Source organism: Furipterus horrens, unplaced genomic scaffold (genome assembly GCF_987537825.1).
Source record: "Furipterus horrens unplaced genomic scaffold, mFurHor1.1.pri manual_scaffold_5, whole genome shotgun sequence".
NCBI lineage: Eukaryota > Metazoa > Chordata > Mammalia > Chiroptera > Furipteridae > Furipterus > Furipterus horrens.
This window is the reverse complement of record NW_028327175.1, coordinates 69,989,611-70,010,819: the sequence shown is the minus strand read 5'-3', so window position 1 is coordinate 70,010,819 and position 21,209 is coordinate 69,989,611. Positions and strand designations below refer to the sequence as shown.

The 21,209-nt window shown below is 41.0% G+C and overlaps 1 protein-coding gene across 1 annotated transcript in view; it reads left to right on the top strand.

Moving 5' to 3' along the window:
* Nucleotides 1-21,209, top strand: part of LOC150008774 (uncharacterized) — a 100,672-nt gene that overhangs the window by 55,488 nt on the left and 23,975 nt on the right. The window contains 1 exon segment of the mRNA XM_090279324.1: nt 2,388-2,511. Within this exon segment, the coding sequence (XP_090135450.1) occupies nt 2,388-2,511 (124 nt within the window).

The following is a 21,209-nucleotide window of genomic DNA, read 5'->3' as shown; positions in this document are numbered from 1 at the left end:
AGGTGATCACAAGGCCACCTGGGGCTGCAGGGTCTCCAGGGACAGCAGGTTCTGGGTGCATGGCTGGGACAGAGAGAGCACCCCCAAGTGTCCACACACCCACACTGAAGACTAACCCGGAGCACCTGGAAAGGGCAGGAGTGCCCTTTCCTCCTGAAACGTTCCTCTGCCGCCCTCTACTGAGAAAGCTTAACACCATGCTCACTATACAGGGAGTAGTTCCATCCATTATTGCAGAGCATATATGGAGGGGTGAATCTGGAGCTGGGGGGCAATAATTTGACAGCTGGTACACAAGTGAAGCGGAGGATCTATTATAAATTAGGAAAAGAAAGAATACTGAATGAATTTCATATTGAGAATATAACATTTCAGCTGAGGCCTGGACATTGAATAAAATTAGCCAGACAGAAAGGTGAGATGAGCTTTCTCCAGGAAGCAGAGACAGCAGGTGTGAAGTCCTTGAGATGGGGAAAAAAAAAAAAAAGCTTGGAGAGTGTGAGGAACTCAGAGAAAGCCCAGTGCAGCTAATTTGGAGCATAAGAGGGAAAGCAGGGAAGCAGGCAGGGGGTCAAGCAATTCTGGGCCCTGGGTCAATGACAGGATTCTTGGGTGTTCTTCTAACAACAATAGAAAGCCACCCAAAATATCTTAGTCAAGGGGATTTTCAAAAAATCATTCTGACTTATGTAAAGAATAAATTGGAGGGGACAAGAGTGAAATGAAAATACTAGTTAGAAAGCTAGTGCCATAGTCTAGGCAGCAGGGGAGAGGGGTTAGCCAGGGCGGGAAGAATGAAGCCGAGAGCACAGATCTTCAGGCAGATCTAAAAGTTGAGATCAACAGGACTTAGCAACAGGTTGAATGTGGCTGAGAAGGAGAGGTAACAGGCAATTACAGGGGCCTTCAAAGTTTCTAGCAAAAGTAACTTGTTGGATAAGATATCATTAACTGAAAAAGGAGCATGTTATAAGGATATAGGGTAAGGTGAGGTTACTGGAAACTTTGGCAAGAGATGCCTGGTCTATAGAAAGAGAGCTGAGAAAGAAACAATTCATTAAGATGAATTGGAAAATTGTAACTAGCATTCAAAGACCACCAGTCTTCTGAAAAACTTGCCTATGAAAGAGACTAAATTCCATTCATTATCAGGGTCCCCTATGAGTCCATCTCTATCGTCTGCCGAGTCTGCAATTTTGTTTCTGTTGAAAAGATAAGGGCACTAATCCCAGTACTGAAGGCCACCTTCAGTCTTTGTGAGTGTTGGTCTTCTTGCTATTCACCCTAATTACTAGGGTTATTCTTTAGGCTTCTAACTCAGAGCCTGATTGATGGGGTCAGAATTCTATGAGTCTGTTGAAAGCTCTACTCAGCTTCTCAGCCTCTTCAGATGGAAGTGGCCCCAGTGTTGGGCTCGTCTTCTACTGATTTTAGCCCCATTATTCTTCACAACCTCTCTGATATATTCAAAGGGAGCATTCATATATACTCCAGCCTTTCTATTTCTATCAGCCATAGAGTTGATCCTAATTAACTAGCTGACTGTTACCAAAAGTACAATTCCAATGTCAGCAGAAAAGAAAGGCGGTACAAGGGAAGTGTTGTTTTTGTTATTGTTTTTAGGTGTAAGATGCCAGTTTAAGCATTAATGCTGTTGAAAGTAGACTCAAGCAGACAGAAAATATTAAATGTAAGGAGAAAGAAGAATAACTAATGGATACATAAGCCATCTTTCCTAAAAGTCGGGTACATTGAACCCATAAGCACCAGCAGAAAAATTGAACTTCGTGAAGGATAAGACTGAATGTTCAGCCAGGATAAAAACAAAAGGAAACATTCTCGGTACATTGTAGCAGAACAAGTCAGTTTTTGTTTTGTTCTGTGAATCTGTGTATGAAAGTGGGTGAGTGTGGGACAAGTGGGAGCTGGGAGACACTTCACACACTGGACTTCACAGATGCTCAGAGAAAACAGCAGTGTTACGCTCTCAATAACTGCCTCTGTTCCGGACTTCGGATGACCACAGCATATTTGCTTTGCTGTATTGGAGGAGGAGTCCCAGGGACCAAAGGGCACACAATAGTGTGAGAGACTCTTCATTTTGAACAAAGAGTAAAATTTGGAGCATGAAATAAGATTATTTTAGCCACGTGTCTTGAATATCTTTTGTAAATAAGACCTGTTAATCTTTGATTTTCTTTTATGGAAGGCAAGTGAAGGATATTCCTTTCCCCAATTGCCGAGATGCTAACAATTCACTCTTAAAAGCTGTAAAGCTCTAAAACTAAATGGAAGCCTGGTGAAGTAGAATCAAGTGTGGGCTTGGAAGGTCAGTCTAGCTCTACAGTCTCCAATCTGAGAATCAAATATTCCCCCTTTAACCACAGGAGATTCCTTCCAAGACCCCCCTTTGAATACCTGAAACCAAGGACAATACCTAGTCCTAATCAACTTCTTCAACTCTGCCAGGAATGCTGCAGCATCTTCTTCATCGCAGATGCAACCTCTCTAGTACCTTTTATATTTTTCAGTCCAAACCTTTTCTTGAGTCTGGGCTACAGTGAATGGCTTGGAGTCACTCGTTTCAAGGGACCCCTTGCTGAAGTCTCACTGCTTTCTGGTACAGCACCTTGCCCCCCAAAAGAACATATTTGTGGCTCATGTCTTCCACCCCTACACTAATGCCTTTCCCACTTTAACTAAGCACTGATGACACTGTGGCTATCACTTGCAGTCTGAGGTGCAGGAGCAAAACTAACAGGGATTTCTTTTTTCTTCTTCTTTGTCTTCTCAATTTCATGGCTGAAAGACTTATTTTTACCATAGGTTTTAGCGACCTCAGCATATGGTGTTTTTCTTTCTTTATTAAATCAAGAACTTTCACTTAAAGGAATCACTTTATGGTTTCTCTTTGGCATATCAGATTGCCAGCATCACTGCTCTTGTATTTTGGGGTCATTATTAAATAAAATAAGGACTATTTGAACACAAGCACTGCAATGCCATGACAGTGGATCTGATAACCAATATTGGTATTAAGTGACTAACGGGTGGAAGTGTCTCCATTGTGGAAAGGTAGGTGAGTCATACCATGGGCCGGATGGAGCAAGATGGCAAGAGATTTCTTCATTCTGCTTAGAATGGCCCACCCATAGTTTAAAACTTGGGAATTATTTATTTATGAAATTTTTCATTTAACAGTTTTAGATTATGGTTGACCACAGATAAGGAGAGACTATCATAAATTTATACTATGTCTTCTGATAAACTAAGAGTTACCATAAAATGGGTAGCTCCCGGGACTTGCCCTCGAATTGACCCGAGAAGAAGAGGGAACCAGGCTCACAAAATGGGTTTGAATGGACAGTGTAAGGAATCAATATAGTTGATTTCTCATGACACCTATGGTCTTGCTTGTTACCAAAACTATTCCAAGTCTATGGCTATCCAGGTGACCATATGGTGGAGACAGAATGCTGGAGCTCTGTGGAGTGATCTGGCAAGACACTCAGCTGTGTTAATCATCTGCATATCGACTTGGAGGTCCCCTAGGAAGAATGCAGGTGACAAGAGAAGAGAGCTGAGGTCAGAGTCATTGGGACGAGGACAGAGCCAGTCAGAAACCTGGCGCAGGGAGGAGTCCCCAGCATTATAGCCTGAACAAGAACAGCCAACAAGGCAAGAGGAGAACCAAGGGAGTCTTATGTCCTCAGAGTGCAGAGACGACTGTGTTTCAGAAACAGTGAGTGGTCGGTGGAGGCAAAGACTGTCATGAGGTGATGGCCGCCAGATACCTGCTTCTTAGTGGACACCCGTGAGATGACTGGATGTGTGCAGGTCTCACTTCTTTCCCATCTAGAAGCATATTTGTCCCAGGCATTTGGGGGCCAAGGAGACTGCCTTGAATGCACATTTTTGGGGACTAACTTTTTGTCTTTTTTTCCCTCTTTCTAAAGCAAACTCTTGGAAAGAGTTGTCTAACACTATTTCTTCCACTTTTTTTCCTAAACCACTGCAATCAGGAGCCTGCTTTTGCTATCCATGTGGTTGTTGACATTATAGTCATGCCTACATTATTCAGGAAGAGAGTGTAGGATGAGAAAAACAATGGGCCACCAACATTTAATGGGACAGATACTATCTACCTGATAAGGCTCTTATGTGAACTAAATGAAGTAATATTTGTAAACCAATAATTAGAGGGTCAGCACATAGTTTCAAGTACTAGTTTCCATTCTCTCAACCCATTTTATTCTATTCTAAGTAACCTGCCCGTGGTAACGTAGCTGGTAATTGAGAACAGATTTAAACGTGTGTCTGCCTGGCTAAAAAGACCGTGTTCTTCCTTGCCCCTACACCAAGCTTCCTTCTCAGTGCTTTTGTCCCATTTTGTGCCCACCCGCAAACTACCTGCCCTGGAACCCGCAGGTCCCTGATCGGTTTCCCAGGTTCACACCTTGGAACTTCACCTCACTTTGCTAATCTGCTTCTACTCCAGAGAGCAGCCTTTCTTCTCTGGCCACCCATCCCATTTTTCCTCCCACCCTAATTGTGTCAGCCCCAGAAAAAGAGGCAGGACAAAGGAGGAGTGAATGTAAAAACTATTGACTGAGTTTGTGCGCACCGTTTGCTCAGTTTACAAGAATGGAGTAAATGCATACCCATCAATGGGATAAAGCTTGTGGCATTCTGAAAGCATGGAATCAGTCAATATGTGTTTGTGGTCAATATAATAGGGGATCTTCAAGTTTCTTATCAGTTCTCCAGGTAAATTAATCTCCAAAAATTCTCAATACCTCATTCAACCTTACTTTGTAATTTAAGAGATGCCCAGTAGGTGGAGTAGCTTACTCACAGATGATTTTCAGAGACCCTGTGGATAGTAGTTTGAATCCTAAAATTCTTGTCAATTCAAGAAGTGATTTTTGAGAAAGAGTCAACACTAACCTCTTCCTTTTCCAAGACACAGGAATGAGGATTAAAGACTATGTAATTTACAACAGGCTATCCAGCACTTACAGCAGGTGACTAAAGTTCACCTGAAGTCTTCCTATTTAGACTAGCTAAGAATTCCCAACTGGGGTAACTTCCCAAAGGAGGCCATGCAAGACACTAAGCAGCAAGTTCTGGGTTAGGAGGGCATAACGTACATAGGGAAGCTGTCTAACATGAGGTGGCCACACTTCTTAGGATGATACTCAGTTGGATCTATTTGTCCTGTATTAATAAGTCCCAATAGAAAAGGATGTTTTAGAATGGGAAGAGTGCACACCTTAGCCTTTTTGGCTTTCTCCCAACACCTTCTGCTTTTTTCCCCTACAATAAAATTCCACTTGCAAAGTGTATGTTCTGGGTATAAAGCAGAAGAAAGTCAGTTCCCCGCAATGGCTTCCTTTCTGGGTGGCCAAGTGCTTTGAATTCCCAGGGATAACGGTGAGGCCATGGCGCCATGTCCACTTTTAGAAGATATTTCTGGGAGAAATCACATCCATTTGGCGCCATGTCCACTTTTAGAAGATATTTCTGGGAGAAATCACGTCCATTCAGTTATTGGCAAAACAGTTACTGAAAACTTAACTACTTGCCAGGAACAGGGCTGTAACAATAGTCAGCAAAGCCAACAGCTTTCCTAAAGTTACGCTTAACTGTGGGAAGAGACAGGAAAGAAACAAGATAATTTCAGATACTGATAAGAATTTCGATTTGAGAATGCCTAAGGGAGGGATGGGGTTGGGAGACTATTTTCAAGGAATGGTCAAGGAAGTTTGTCTGAGAAGATAATATTTCAGACAAAGATCTGGGAGAATGATTTTGGCAGAGGAAACAGCTAATACAAAGAATCTGAGGAAGAAGTCTTAAGCCATTTAAAATTTTTACATTCTTCATTAGCATTAGATAGTCATTAGGTTGCTTCTTTTTTTTTAAGTTTTTTTTTTTTATTATTTATTGATTGATTTTCAAAGAGAGAGAGAGAGAGAGATCAATTTGTTATTCAACTTATTATACATTCATTGGATGATTCTTGTATGTGTCCTGACCAGGAATTGAACCCACAACCTTAGCATATGGGGACGGTGCTCTAACCAACTGAGCTATCTGGCCAGGGCCAGGTTGCTTCTTAAATACTACTTACTATCTGGTATAAAGAAAGATACCGACGGAACCCAAGTTTCAATGAGGGAAGGAAAGGGATGATCCTAAGCAGTGTGTCTGCTTTTCCCAGTGCGGTGTGGAGGTGGCAGGCAGCCACGTCCAGCCTTGTGGCACTAGTTCAAGATGGAGTGCCAGGAGGGGGTGGGCAGCACAAGGAAGCAGACAAGACTCACCAAAGGGACAAACTGAATGCTTCAAATACACACTGTAGGTATTTTCAAGTAGCTCTCAAAAGAGCTTTATAATCACCTGCTTATCTCCATTTCAGTGTTTCTCAAAATGCGGTCTAACAACCACATGTTAGGCTAACCACTTGTTAGGTCTGAATTTATGGGATGAGGCTCAGGACATGGATTTTAATAAACACACACACACACACACACACACTGTGAATATCTTACACACTGAAAAATTTTAAAGATTTTTTTGTTATTCTATTACAGTTGTTTCCTTCTTTGCCCTCCTCTGCCCATCCCACCCCCACCCCTGCTCCCACAGTCAGTCCCCACACCATTGTCCATGCCCATGCGTCATTCATACATGCCCTTTAACTAGTCCCTTCCCCTTCTTTTCACCATTATGCCCCTCCTCCCTCCCCTCTGGTCACTGTCAGTCTGATCCATGTTTCCTTGACTGTGGTTCTATGTTGTTTCTTAGTTTATTTTGTTCATTAGATTTGTGAGAGCATGGATGTAATTGGAGACTATTATGCTAAGTGAAATAAGCCAGTGGGTGAGAGACAAATACCATATGATCTCAGTTATGAGAGGAACCCAATGAAATATGCACTGAAATTGATGATTGACACACTAGACTTGCATTTCACCAGTGCTTCAGCTCCCCCAATAGCGTGGCCCTCTACTTTCTCACAGCACAGGGTCAGTTTCTTCCAGAAACTTTTGAGAGAAAACGGGAAGATTAATGCATGACAAAAACGTTAGGAAGTTCTAAAGAGATCTTTAATAGTTTCTTTGTTTAAAAAAAGACATAGGTGTTTGCTTTGGTAATTTGTAATTCCTTTATCTATAATAGGTAAAGGAACACTTTTCTTTCTGAATTTGAATAAACAATGGCACAGTTTTATTATTCCTGTGGAAGGTGGAATTTTGTGGGTAGTAATGGGCTCTCCTAAATCTCAGGAGCATTGAGCTCTCACCTCATCCTCTTCTGGGAACCCAACGGGGGAGGGGGGGGTGTCCCTTTGGGAGGTTGTGGGTTGGGAGGAGGTGATTTTAACTCCTGAGCAGACGGCAATGAGAACGCAGCAAATGTATTTGGGATGGTGAAGAAAATGAGTCTGTTCCTCATGTCTTCTAGTATCTTTGTATTCAATTTAAAAAACTATGGCCAAAAGAGAAAGAGTAAATTTGGACTTCTTACTTACCCACCTCCTATCTGTAGGTAGGTGTGTATTGAGGTTTTCATTTGTTTGTTTAACTAACCCTTCCACTGACCCAGCCCCAATCAACAAACAAAAAGAGCAGGATTATTTGGTTGCCTAATATAGTATAATACATTTAGTGGTATATATTTTTTTTACTTTTATCATCAAAAATTTGAAGAGAAAGCCAATGAGTTCTTTCTTGCACCCCTTTTTTTAGTAAGTCCTAATGCCTAAGAGTAGCAACAGCAGCAGCAGTTACAGCAGCAGGGGCTTTGGAAAGATGTTTCTTTATTCAGAAACCTAACGAGCTTTGCTTAAAAACTGTTCAGCCACTATTCACACTCTTCAAATGCTTTAACTGAAATGTCAGAGGCAACATCAGGGTGGAAATTATTTTATGGCTCCATAATACATTATTTTGTCTCTGCATTAGCTTTATCTCCTTATTTCAGTAAAATATCTGCTAAACCAGCAAAAATAAAACCAGTTAATTAACGTTTGCATATTTGTTCTTCACAAGGAGTTCGGGGGTCCAAGTTTAAGAATGGACAATTAAGGCCAATTACTCATGGTGTGTGTGTGCTATTTGGCTTTTTCCCTTTGGGATGCATTTGTTATCATCACTTACAAGGACGGTATTTGCTTGCACATCTGTCCTTTTACTCAGAATAAAGATAATGTTTCTATTTAAACTGAGTCATCCTTGTCCTAAATATTGCATAGTGGCAAGGACGCCATCTCCTGTTTCTTTGGGCCAAGTACGATGACAAGGCAAATAAGCCTATGGTCCTCAAATCTCTTTGTACTCACTGCCATTTTGTGTGGCGATCAGAAGTGTTTATTCTATTGCAGAGAATGATAATACCGAATGAGTTGCATAAAATTCTACCCAAGAAATTTTCAAATAAAACACTTGCAAATAGAGTGCCTGCTCTAGCTATGAAAAATGTGTTCTGAAAGCACCAAAGGAACATTTGCAACTTGAAACTTTCCAACAGAAATTGAGAGAACTCAAGGTCAATTTAATATTAATTCTCCCCCAGCTCTTTCATCTAACAGATATCAAGTTGCATTTGAATCTGGTAAAGAGATATGAATTTAGGTCAGTTTAGTCTTCAAAGGACACATTTCTTGAGAAATATTTTGTATCCATTTATTTAGTCTTAAGTATCACAGGTTATTTAAGGTGACAATGACCAAAACTTGCCTTCTTCATAGAACTGGAAATTCATTTCTTGTAAATTGGAGTTGCTTTTGAATAATTTATAGCAATGGAGAATTCATCAGATCTGATGTCATCCGTAGCCATGAGATTACCTTGTTCTGCAGTGGATGCTATGGGGACTGCGGAGCTGGAGTTGGTTAGCATAAGACTTGGTATCCAGAATCTCATACAGGTTAAAGGCAAGCAACATTTAAGAAATGGGAAGCTTGGGTCAAAACTATGTAAGAAGTAACCTTTAAAAAATGCTTCACTGTAAAGGATGTTCTCTAGTCCTCCTTCCCGGATGCTGACATTCATTCCACCATAGTTCCCAGCTAATATACAAGGGCCTTATCTCTTAATATCACCACTCTTGCCTCCATTTCATTTGTTAGGGTGAGAAAAAACCTCCAAGTTGTGACTGACCAGGTCCCTATTTCTTATACTCAACATTAAAATTCTTTCTCCCATTCTTTTAGACCTGCTATTGAATCTACTTTGAATCCCATCCTAAATTTAAAAATGTATAATTTTTGAACTTCCCCAATAATTCATGTTTAGTTTTCTTGTTCATTAACTTAAAATGCTCTATTGGTCATCTTTTGTGTATAAAGGGCACCACTAATCATTAGTCTAGAAACCAAGTTGAATAAAACAAAGTTCCTACTTTTATCATAGGTAGGATTTTGGCACATGTAATGTAATGTGGGGAAGAAAATTCCAGATGGGAGTGACAGCCTGAGAAAAGTTTGGACAAGAATGTGTCGGGATTCAACCAAGGAACTGTGAGTAGACAAGTCTTATTGTATCATAGGGTGCTTAGTGAAGACTAACAGAGACTTAGATTGAAGGGACAGACCAAAAACAAATTCTAATGAACCTTAAATTCAAAATTAAGAGCTATATCCTACTTGGGTGGCAATGAAGAACCACTGACTGGTTTTGAACCCCAGAAGCATAACTGAAAGATGAAGGAAGCTATCCTTTAGGACCATGGGATGGTGTTGGGAGGTGGCTATAGAGTGAGCCAGGAAACCTTGCACTAGTTCAGGCTGGGGGTTGGGGGACAGTGGAGAGCAACAGGGGAAAAATTGGGACAACTATAATAGAACAACAATAATTTTTTTTTTTTTTTTTAGGAGATAAGAGGCTGAATTTGGGTGATGCACAAAGTATCGGGAGAGAAAATCTCAGAAATATCTTAGTTATCCATTTGCTGTTCTAAACTTTTTCCTGTTATCCTACACTGCTTTTAAGTCTTGTATCCTCTTCCCCCACATTAGACAACCCCCTTTACAGTTCCTTTACAGTTTCAGCCCCTAGCTGTAGAAGTTATTAACCTGGAGGCCAAAGACCCGTGAAGGTATAATATTAAAATGTCCTTGAACTTGGATGGAGAAAAAAAAGTTACATCTTTATTTTCATTAACCTCTAACTTAAACTTAAAGTGTTCTTCAGTTGTAAAATAGGGCATAAACCACCATAAAATTAGCTTCTCTGTCAACTCTTTAATAACATAAATTACAGATATTTTGTGTCATATTGGAGTTATTGCTCATATATTAAATTATAGTTTATATTCATCACTATTTCAAAATTAAGGTAGCAATTACCATATCCTATTGTCTAATATGGCATTAAAGAAGCAGATGCTACCATATCACAAATATTTTTTTTTATTATTTTGATAATGGTACTTCAATATAATTGGTTTCCTTTGTAATTCTATGTATTTTGATTTTTGCATTTAAACATGTTAATCTAAAAAAAGATACATAAACTTCTCCCGGCAAACATCAAGAAGCCTCGTAGAGATCTGGGTCATCATTTGAGATTGTGGCCTTACATGATCCCCAAGGTCTAACTCTATTTCCTTGAGAAGAAGTATCCCATCTCTCATCCCTTCTGAAGGCAACCTTGCCTTTGTCTATTACCAGTAGGCCAGGGGAGGAATGACATCCCCTCACTTGCCACCTCATTTCAGGTTTCACCTCTTCCCCAACCCCAGCCCACCCTTTTATTTTCCTTTTTCTATTTTATGATCCTTCTTTGATGCACCTTTAGAATGCCAATTTTTCTGTAACCAAGCATAATCTCAATCTCCATTTGTCCTTTGTTTCTTAAAGAATTCTTTTATGCTAAATGAAATACTGTACTCTTCCTGGATCTAGTCAGTTTGTTGCTGCTACATACCAGAAGGCAACAACTTTTAAAGGTGAATGCCAGGTCTCCACTGATTCACTTCCTTGTAAGTGGTAGCAGGAGATGAGAGAGGAATTCCATTCTGGGAAAGTAATGCTGCACGAAGCACCTGCATGAGCCCATTGACTATCCAATGATGTGGAGAGAGAGGGCAGGAAGGAAATCATTGACTAGAAAATAGAAAAGAGGGTATTTTTAGGGTACAAAAAGCATACTTAACATGAGTTTCATCTAGGACTGACCCTGACCACTCCCACTGAACAACTATGTGTGTTAAGAATCTTGGCACATGTGCATAAGTTGATAACCTCTGTTACATAACTTCTCAAAGGGCACAGGCTTAAGCCACACACTGATAATGAATGTACAGTAAATATTTTCTTGGCTGACATTGTGATAAAACTAGAATAATTTTAACAGATTTTGTTTTCATGAAAGTTCTTTCCAATTTACCTCATTTCCTATGACTAAGAGATGGCATTGGTGATAGAGAGAAAATACTACGCATACTGTAGAACTTTGTGCAACTTTCCATTTGGTTTTGTTGTGTTAGTTTCTTTTTTCTTTTAACATACACATTAAATAACAAATGAAAAAAATCATTTGCTGGAAAAGTGTACACAGAATTTTCATCAATAGTTTCTCCCATTACTGGAAGTAAATAATGAAAATTCAGGGATTGTATCTGAAAACCTGTAATGTGACATTTTCATAAATAATCAAGAAAACAGGGATATGAAGTTTGATCAGCAAGATTAGAGTCCCAGATGGAAGGATGACTAGCCTCACAAAAGGCAGGCTTAGAATTCAATGACTTTACACTTTGAAGAAGTAGGACAAATATATACTTAGGGAAGAGGAGCCAAATGTACATTTGTGTGAGGCCAAAAATGTTAAGGGGTCAGAGTGGACTATAAGCATCTAAAAAAGTGAAACTAAAATGAAAAATGCAAAAATGTTCACTCTTTGGCTTCTGTGAAGTCCTTGTTTCAGTGAGGATAGCACTGCGTGCTCTACCTGACTGAGCCTTGTGCCCAGGGAGACATGAAGGAAGAAGATAACTGTCACAGAAAAGGTAACAATTCATATAGTATTCAGAGACAAATTATTTTAAAAGTACAAAGGATGTGGCATATTACTTTTGGAAAAAGAAGATTATGAGAATTAGGTATACACACCAGTACTGCTCCGTAGTGGTATTCAAGGGGTCCACAGGGGTGGGAGAGACTTAATGTTTAAGTTGTTCATAAGCAAATTATTTTCAGTTTAATGGTTTGTTCTTTCTTCTGCAATTACACTTTCCCTGATTTTCTGCTGTTAAATTGCCTTTTCCTTTTAAAATCCAAAAATAGATGGCAGTCTTTTCTCAAACACTCCTACTTTAGAAAACATATTTTTAAGAGAATTGAAAAGTATATCCAGTCTCCCCAATTTATTTTAATTGTCTACTTTGGAATGGGTAGTTCAGATCCCTGAACCTATTTATTACATAAATCTTTCAGAAAAATTTTAGCAATACATCCCCAGTATATGGGATTTTATTTAAAAGTTACAGTCATGTGCCTCTCTGTAATATATATTGATATTATTAAACTTACACAAAAATATAAATTTAAAAGGATGGAATGAAAAATAAATAAACATTAAAACTTATTTTTATTTATTAAAGATTCAAAAGACACTTTATGTTCTCTCTATCTTAAAAATATTGTTGAGATCAACTTTGTTGATACACCTTACTTTTAAAAAATCTTGGTATAATGCTTCGTGAGACAGGAATTCAGTTTATTTTCGTAGAGTTTTAGTAGCTGTCATAACTTAAATGCACATTTTACTAAGATAGCAGAGATCCAAATGGAAAGTGCCTTACTGGCTGCACTTCCTGAATCATGGTACTCATTTTTCAGTCCCATCCACCAATTATGGAAAAGTTTTTCCTTTAAATTTGGCTAGTAAATTTCCATCTTCCCTGATGTCAGTCATTCATCCATGCAAACTAACTGGGCAGTGTTGCACTTTGCTATTTTTAACAAATGGATTCAGAACATCTTATTTGGAAGTTTTTTTAAATTCATTAATAAGAGCAGCATTCCCCAAATGCTTTCTTCATAACATGAATTTCTTTCCAAAGCAGTTCCTTTCTCATTCATTATTAAAATGTGACCTTTACTTTGAAGGGGCAGGTCGAGTCTGTTTATTTTTTCAAATATCTGCTAGTAACACACTACTGATAGCTACTTGTCGTCACCAAAAAAGGTCAGCAAAAACATAACCAGCAAACCTCTGTGTTATGGAAAAAAAATTCATAGTCATTGCCCCACATCCTTAAAAAGTATTCTAAAGATATGTTTAATTTCAACAAACCACTGACATAGTTAACACTATTATGCCCATTTACAGGAGAGAAAACTGAGGCTTAGAAAGGAAAGCATTTTCCTCAGGCTCACCGAGCTACCAGCTGGCTGAGCTAGAACTCACTGTAAGCTCGAAAGTCAGAGTACTGCAACTGCAGGAAATACGACTTTCCTAATTTAATCCTAGGCTCTAAATCAGTAAATTTACCATAATGCCATCTTTTTTTCTAGAATGTAGTTGCATCTTTTCAAAGTTTTTACTTTGTTCAGGTTCTTATAAACTTTCCATATAAATCATTCATCTTAACTATGCATATCCATTCTGTTGGCATTCTTGTAAACTCCATGGAACATAAAAGAGCAAAATGTAACCTTTCAGAGAGCACAATCCTTCTTTCTTGTATTTGTTCAGGAATACTCTCGTATACAAGCTTACAATACTTTCTCAGAAAGAAATTAGGAAATGTGTTCTTTCAAGAACAAAGATGGTAAATACTTGCCACACATTAAAAATGATGCTAACTCTTTATAGTTTGTTATAAGTAATGGGGAATTGTGTCATTTTGTTTAAAAAAAGTTTCAATAATTCCTTACTATACACAAAACAAAGTCAAATTCCTCAGCCTGGCACTTAGAGTCTCCACAAGCTGAGTTCAGCTTCCAGATTCACCTCAATGCTCCCTCTGCTCCATCTAGCCTGTTTCATTTGCTGCTACTTCAGGACACCCTTTTTCTCCAACTCCTAGCCTTTCCTCACACTGTTCCTTCTACTAGGCTGTTACCTTCCAGCATCTCTGGATTGCAAAATGTGACCTCCTTCACAAAACCTCAGTATCTCCAGGTCATAATTAGTTTATTGCACCTTCACAGCTCCTACATGTCCTTGTCTTTGAAAGCCACTACACGTCGTAGGTGTTCGACATATGTTAGTCAAACGGAAATGAAAGAGCCATGAATATCTGTGACTATGGCCTATCTGTTAGGACGGCTTTTACAAAGGAAAGCTGAGACATACATCATTGCTAATCCTTCTTGAATAATGGCTGAACTTGCCATGGGGACAGACTAGCTCTGGGTATTTAGTAATCAGTCAATAAGTCCACACTTTAATATAGTTCTTGGTTTTTATTAGCATTCTCTACACCTTCCTAACTACCTGGAAAGATAGTTACTACCCATAGATTTTGGTCAATCCAGGTCTTGGGTTATTGAGATCTAGATCACATTAAGAACTCTCTTCTGAGCTGTAAAGGAAGCAGAGATAAATTTCATTTATTGATGCTCTTGCGAACATAATTGTGCCCATGTCCTTGCAATTAACTCCCAGTGAGAGAATGAAGAGTGATTAACAGCACCTTCTCCACGAAGTGGGGAGATGAGCCTGGATTACCCAGGTGGGCCTAATGTCATCACAATCATTCCTGTAAGAGGGAGGCAGGAGAGTCAGCATCAGAAAAGCAGTGACAAAGGAAGCAGAGGCCACCAGCCTAGGAATACAAGCAGTCTCAAAATCTGGGTAAGGCAGGGAAATCAATTCTCCCCTGCAGCCTCTAGAAGGAATGTGGCCCTGTCAATACCTCAGTTTTAGCCCAGTGAACATGATTTCAGACTTTGGATTCCTAGAACTGTAAGAGAACAAATTTATGTTGTGTTAAACCACTAAGTGTGTGTAATTTACTACAGCAGCAGTAGGAAACTAATACAATGCCTGTGGCTTCTGAATGGAGAATGGCTTGGAGGGGGGTCAAAGGTGGAACTGGGAGACCAGTTGAGATTCTATTACAGCAATGTGGCCAAAGGAGGTCTGTCCAAGCGTAATGGAGCCTGTGTAAACCTGAGATAAGGAGACAACCTGGAAAAATATTTTGGAAGTAGGGCTGACGGGACTTGCTGAATTCCCTTAGCTCCTAAACCATTCTTTGTTTTGGCAGAAGCTGGAACCCCTTGGTACTATTTGGCACACTAGAGTCATCAGTCTTAGAAAGCAAGTGCTGCTGTACTAGGTGACTGATTTGACAAATAAATAATTTACTCACCAACTGGAAACATCCAGCCAATGGAAAATAACAACTCAGAGCCCAGACTAAACAAGTCTAAAGGCAAACTCTTCAGTTCTGTACTGTTATAAAGAATAGAAAAGCAAGGTCAAAGCTAGCAGCAGGCAAGAGAGTGGATGCCTCCGAGGGGAAGAATGTGCTATGGTCTAATCCCAGGCTCTGCAGAATTTCCTCTTTACAAGAAGTAAGAATGCTTTTCTCCACAGTGGAAGAGAGAAGGGATGTAATAGCTCTTTCACCCCAGTACCATTTGTCAGACCTCTCTAAGCACCCTTCCATGGTCCTTCATGTCTCCTGCTCCTCAGATCCCACCTGGCTGATTACAACGAGGCATTCCTATAGGCAAGATTTCAAAACTGTGGCCTCTGCCCACAGTCCTCTCTCTGTAGCCCAGAGCTGTCTTAAAATGCTAGCATGAGCACTGAAGACCCAGGGGAAGGGGTAGTTTCATAGGAGACCAGCAATGCTGCCCCATAACACAATAGGCATTTTCCTCCCCGGAGGAAGACTAACATAAACCTTCACTCCACCAGGCTGTCCAGAACCTTGCCTTCGGGATCTCCTAAAATCACCTTCCCAGACCAGCTCCAGTATCCCACATCATCACATCCTTTTCTACCGGTGCCCAGAGTTAATCTCAGCTTCCTGAGGAGGTATCTGACCCCAGCAGACAGGTCTTGGGAGCTACAGCCTGACTCTCATTTATCCCACAGCCTGCATAATCATGTATTGTTCTGCACCTACCACACACAGCCCTTCCCTCCAAGACACCCTCTCTGAATTTCTAACTCCCCCCCAGGAATGAAACCACTTGTCATCACAACACAGAGGTGCCCCATCGCAGGGTTTTGCACAGTTGAGAGAGGAGGGAAGCCATCTCCAGTGTCACCATTAGCAGCAGGGATGCCTGTGCTGGTCTCTGAGGCTCAGCATCTCCAGTGAGAAGCTCCTCTGTGGAGTAAGGGAAGAGGAAGTTGTGTGAACATGTTTCAGAATAGAGCATTGCATACCCTCTCTCCCTGCCTGGCCTCCAAATCCCCCCCCCCACCCCCCCGGCCTTGTGCACAATGACTCTGTTCTCCAGTGCCTGGAGATCTTTTGCAGCTCCAGTTTCTTATCCTGGAGCTTAAGAAGCCTCATCTCAACCCAGCTGACCTGGTCAGCAGGCCTCCTGTTCTTGTCCAGGACAACCAGAAGAGACCACTCTTCTTCTTTTTTTTTAAGTACACTATTTTGGCTTAATGGTCCCATTTCTGCCCCAAACCTGTCACTCTCTAGATTAATACTCCACTTTACCTTCTTCACATCCCCTAGATTCCCAAAATGATTTGTGGGTGAGTATTTTTACTGCTAATGAAAATCAAAGTGCTTTGCTAAAAGAATAACACAGGTGCTCGATGCTCATAAAGAAGGTGCCCGCCCGCTCTGATCCCTCCCATCAGAGCTAGACCTCATCCCTGGTCTCTATTTCGGGAAGCTTTTCATCCCACAGGCCACAAAGGCAACCAATTGCCTGAAAAGAAGAATGGCACTGTGATGAACACAGAGGTCACACTGAAAACTGTGTGCTGTTAGTTGATTACACCTTTTTCCAATCCGTCCTTGCTACAGACACAGTGAACGCCTAAAATGGCATGCGCTTCTCGTTCCGGCAATTAGTTTTGATCTCTCTGCCTTAATGCTGTGTCCAGTTGTTTGAAAGAGAAAAGAAATGCTCTGCCTCTGCACCATTTATTTTTATATCTGCATTCAGGGAAAACTTATTGAAGCCAAGTTCTCGCCGAGGCGTGATGATGGATAAGAATGAATCTTTCCCACCTTCAATAAGCCAGTACTAGAGAAGAGTGGAAACGTGTATATGATTAATATATGATACACAGTATACTCCAATGTTTGAAGGAGAGAAAGGGCCCTTCCTCTACTCAACAAATATATGCAAGGCATGGTTTAAGGCATGTGGATACATAAATGAAGGAGGCAAAAGAGGTCCCTACTCTCATGGGGAGAGATGATCACTAAACCAGAAAAAAAAAATTAAATAGGTAAAGTAAATTTAAAAAATGATTAATACAATTAACAGAAGAGGAATGTGATAGGATGGGATGGAGGTTAGTTTAGAGCAGGTATGCAGGTAGACCTATCTGGAAGGGGAGGTTCCTTCAGTATGATGAGATGGTTCTAGCTGTACAAGACCTAGAGAAAGAACGATATGGGCAGAGGACCTGTGTCAAGGCCACGAGGTGGGCACAGGCTGGAGGAACAATGTCAAGGCCATGAGGCGGACACAGGCTGGAGGAACTGTGTCAAGGCCACGAGGCGGGCACAGGCTGGAGGAACTGTGTCAAGGCCATGAGGTGGGCACAGGCTGGGAGCTTGAGGAGAGAAGTGATAGTTCAGCCTCCAAGAGTAGTTAAATTGGCATTTTACAACTACAATAGCATAAGCAAAGGCACAGAACTGGGAAAGCATGAAGCTCACTTAGTTGGCAGCAAGCCTGGGCCTGAATCAAGGTCCAATGAAGCCCGAAATTCAGGCAACAGGATGACGGTAGGTTTTTTATGGAGATCCCAGGGCCCGGCCATGGCTGTGGAATGTATCCGTGAGCCAGAAGCGCTGCAGGCTGGAGCGCGGTCTCTGACTGGGCAGGAATGCGCTTTAGGAGGATTTCTCTGGCCTTGGTGGGAACTATTTTTGCCTTTGACAAACAAATATTCCTCTGCGCTTCTGTCAAAGCTCACTATTTCCAGATAAATATTCATCTTCACACCTAGGTTTCTTGTAAGAGATTGGTCTATAAAATGCTTTTAAGTTGTGCTGGCAATAGAATTTGTGGGGCCCAGCACAAAGTGGAAATGGCCCTTTGTTCAAAATGCAGTTCAAAAGCTTTTTCCTTTCCTCTGCCATCTCTGTCATGACTTGTCGTGGTGTTTTGCATCTGTTATTTAATACAAAATAACTCCCTCAGGATACTCACAGGGCAAGTGCAGACTCTCACATACACCACATGCCTTCCTCCCCACTAACCCTCTGGAACCCACACCCAGCCTGTAGCAGGGGAAGGGAACAGTGTACACTGGGTGGGAGCTCAAGAGCAGGAGACCCACACCATGTCCCACAGAAACAGAGAAGTGGACCCACATGTGAGCCAAGGCTCCCAGCCCCCGGCTCATGCTCCACTGTTCTGCCTAATTCTCATACAGAATGTGATTCAAAGCCAAAAATCATTAAGACGTTCAAGACGCTGACTGCATCCTCCTGCTTTCAGAGCTTGGTGTGGTGGCCCGGTGGCACACATGAAGCCTGCCCTGGTCTGAGGCCTGCTGAGCAGATGACTGCTTCCCAACATGAATTTTCCCTTAGAACTGAAACTCAGTGAGCTACTGCTCATCAAATCACCTACATGGTACTTAGGACTATGCTAATGAAATTTCTTTTCCTTTCTTCGAAGGTCTGAGTCAGTCCATTTGTGTTGTTGTTGTTGTTGTTGTTTGAGGTTAAACAGAAGAGGTTTTGCTAGAAACTCCAGTGGATTCTATGGACATGACACAGCATCCACTAAAAGAGAGGAATGTTTTCTGACCCTTTTCATTATCACCCTGAGGTTTCACTGTGGATCATAGGACGGGTCATCTCACTGGAGGGAGGTTCGGTAGAAAGGCCTCTCTTTATTTTTCACTAGAAATACTAAACCAGTAGGCAATTAGAATTTTCAGATGCACAGACAGATTTCTCACAGGAATATGGTACATATTACATATCCTCTCCCTCATTTATATACCTGTCACTTATCTTCTGAAAAGGGTGTGCACAGACCTTAGGATGTCTTACCTAGGAACAATAGACCATTGTCCCACTTTGCCAATGTCATTTGGTTCTTCAGAAAAAGAGAAAATTTTGATTATATGGTGACTCTTGGGGGAGTATATAGGTCTATACAGAGAATATTTGATAGAGTACCTCCCACTTGAGATGATTAAAACTACACAACACAGTACTTAATAAAAACACAATTTCAATAAATATTAGCAAAAAAAAAAAAAACAAAAACACATGAGGCACTATATAATTCAGCACTCAATTATATGGCACATGAATGTTTTGTGGGAACGGAGAGAATAGTGATGGCTATAAGAGGGAAAAAAAACACTTAATGGAGGAAGAGGAATTGGAGTTGGACCTTGAAGGATGGCTAGAATATAAATGGAAGGAGAAGAAATGAGAGGACACAAATGTGAAGGAAACTTAAGCACAGACAGAGAAGGAGTGAGTGGTGTATTCCTGGGACAATGAGGACTCTTCATGTCATTGGATAGTTACGGTGGGACCAGGTTATAGAGGATTTTTGGAATCAGCAGGAGAGCCTTGATTGGATATTCTTGATGTGTTCATGAGTCTAGCAATCTGGGCCCATTCAGGAGATAGAAATCACACGGTATATTAGTAAGGGTTCTCCAAAGAAAACAGAACCAGTAAGATATATGTATATGGTGGGGGAAGGGTTGATTTTAAGAAACTGGCTCACACAATTTTGTGGGCTGGCAGTCTGAATGCTATAGGACAGTCCCGCTGTCTGGAGACCCAGGAAAGAGTCAGTGTTGAAGCTGAAGTCTAAAGGCACTCTGTAGGAAGAATTCTTTCTTCCTCTGGAAGAACTCTGTCTATTTCTCCTAAGATTTTCAAGTGGTTGAATGAGGCCCACCCACATGATGGAGAGTAATCTGTTTTACTTAAATGCTACTAATTTAAATGTTAATCACATCTGAAATATACCTTCACAACAACATCTAGAATGGTGTTTGACCAAATGTGTAGGCACCATAGCTTAGCTAAATTGATACATAAAATTAACCATCACATACACTAATTTAAAAAGGAAATTTAATATAAAGAACTATTAACAATGATAGGAGAGTAATTATAAGGATAAAAAAGAGAAGTCTAGGACTTCCGGCCAAGATGGAGGCATAGACAGACATGCTGTGTCTCCCTCCACAACTAAGAAGGAATACAACTATCTCAAAATTAGAGACAACCAGAAGTTCCAGAAAATTGAGCTGCATGGAAGTCCAACAAACAAAGATATAAAGAAGGAATACTCATCCAAACAGGTAGGAGGCGTGGAGCCGTGGTGGAGAGGATGTGGTGTGGTGGCAGCAGCAGCGGAGGCAGCAGCAAGCCAGCAGAAAACACAGTCACATGTTTTAAAAAGTTGGGAGGGACACCTGCAGAGCACTCCCAGCACCAGACCAGACCGCACAGCTCACAGCTCCAGCATCAGGGGAAATAAAGCCTCATTGCTTCTAACTGTGCAGACCAGTGGGAGTTGGGACAGAGGAAGAAACTGCTGGTCTCTCAGCAGAGTCTGCTTGTTTAAAGGGTCCCACGGTCCTGGAACATCTGCAGACCCACCCACTCTGGGAACTACAACTAGGGCAACAGCTAGAGAGGCACCAGTCCCATATGGAAGTGGGAGAAGTGCCTGGAAAAGGGGCGAGTGCTGACCAAGTGGCATTGTTCCCTCTCGGACCCCTCCCCCACATACAGTGCCACAATGTGGTGAAACGGGTCACGCTGTACTGATGAATACCTAAAGCTCCTCCCCTTACAACATAACAGGTGCAACAGCTCTACCTAAGACACAGAGGCAAACAAACACAGGAGCCTGACAAGATGAGGAGACAGAGAAATATGACCCAAAAGAGGGAACAGCTCAAGCGACAAAGAGATAGCCAACCTAATAGATGTAGAGTTCAAAACACTGGTGATAAAGATGCTCACATGCTTAAAAGATATGCTTGAGTATGGCAATCGCGTAAGGGAAGAAGTGAAGGCTGTGCTAAATGAAATGAAGGAAA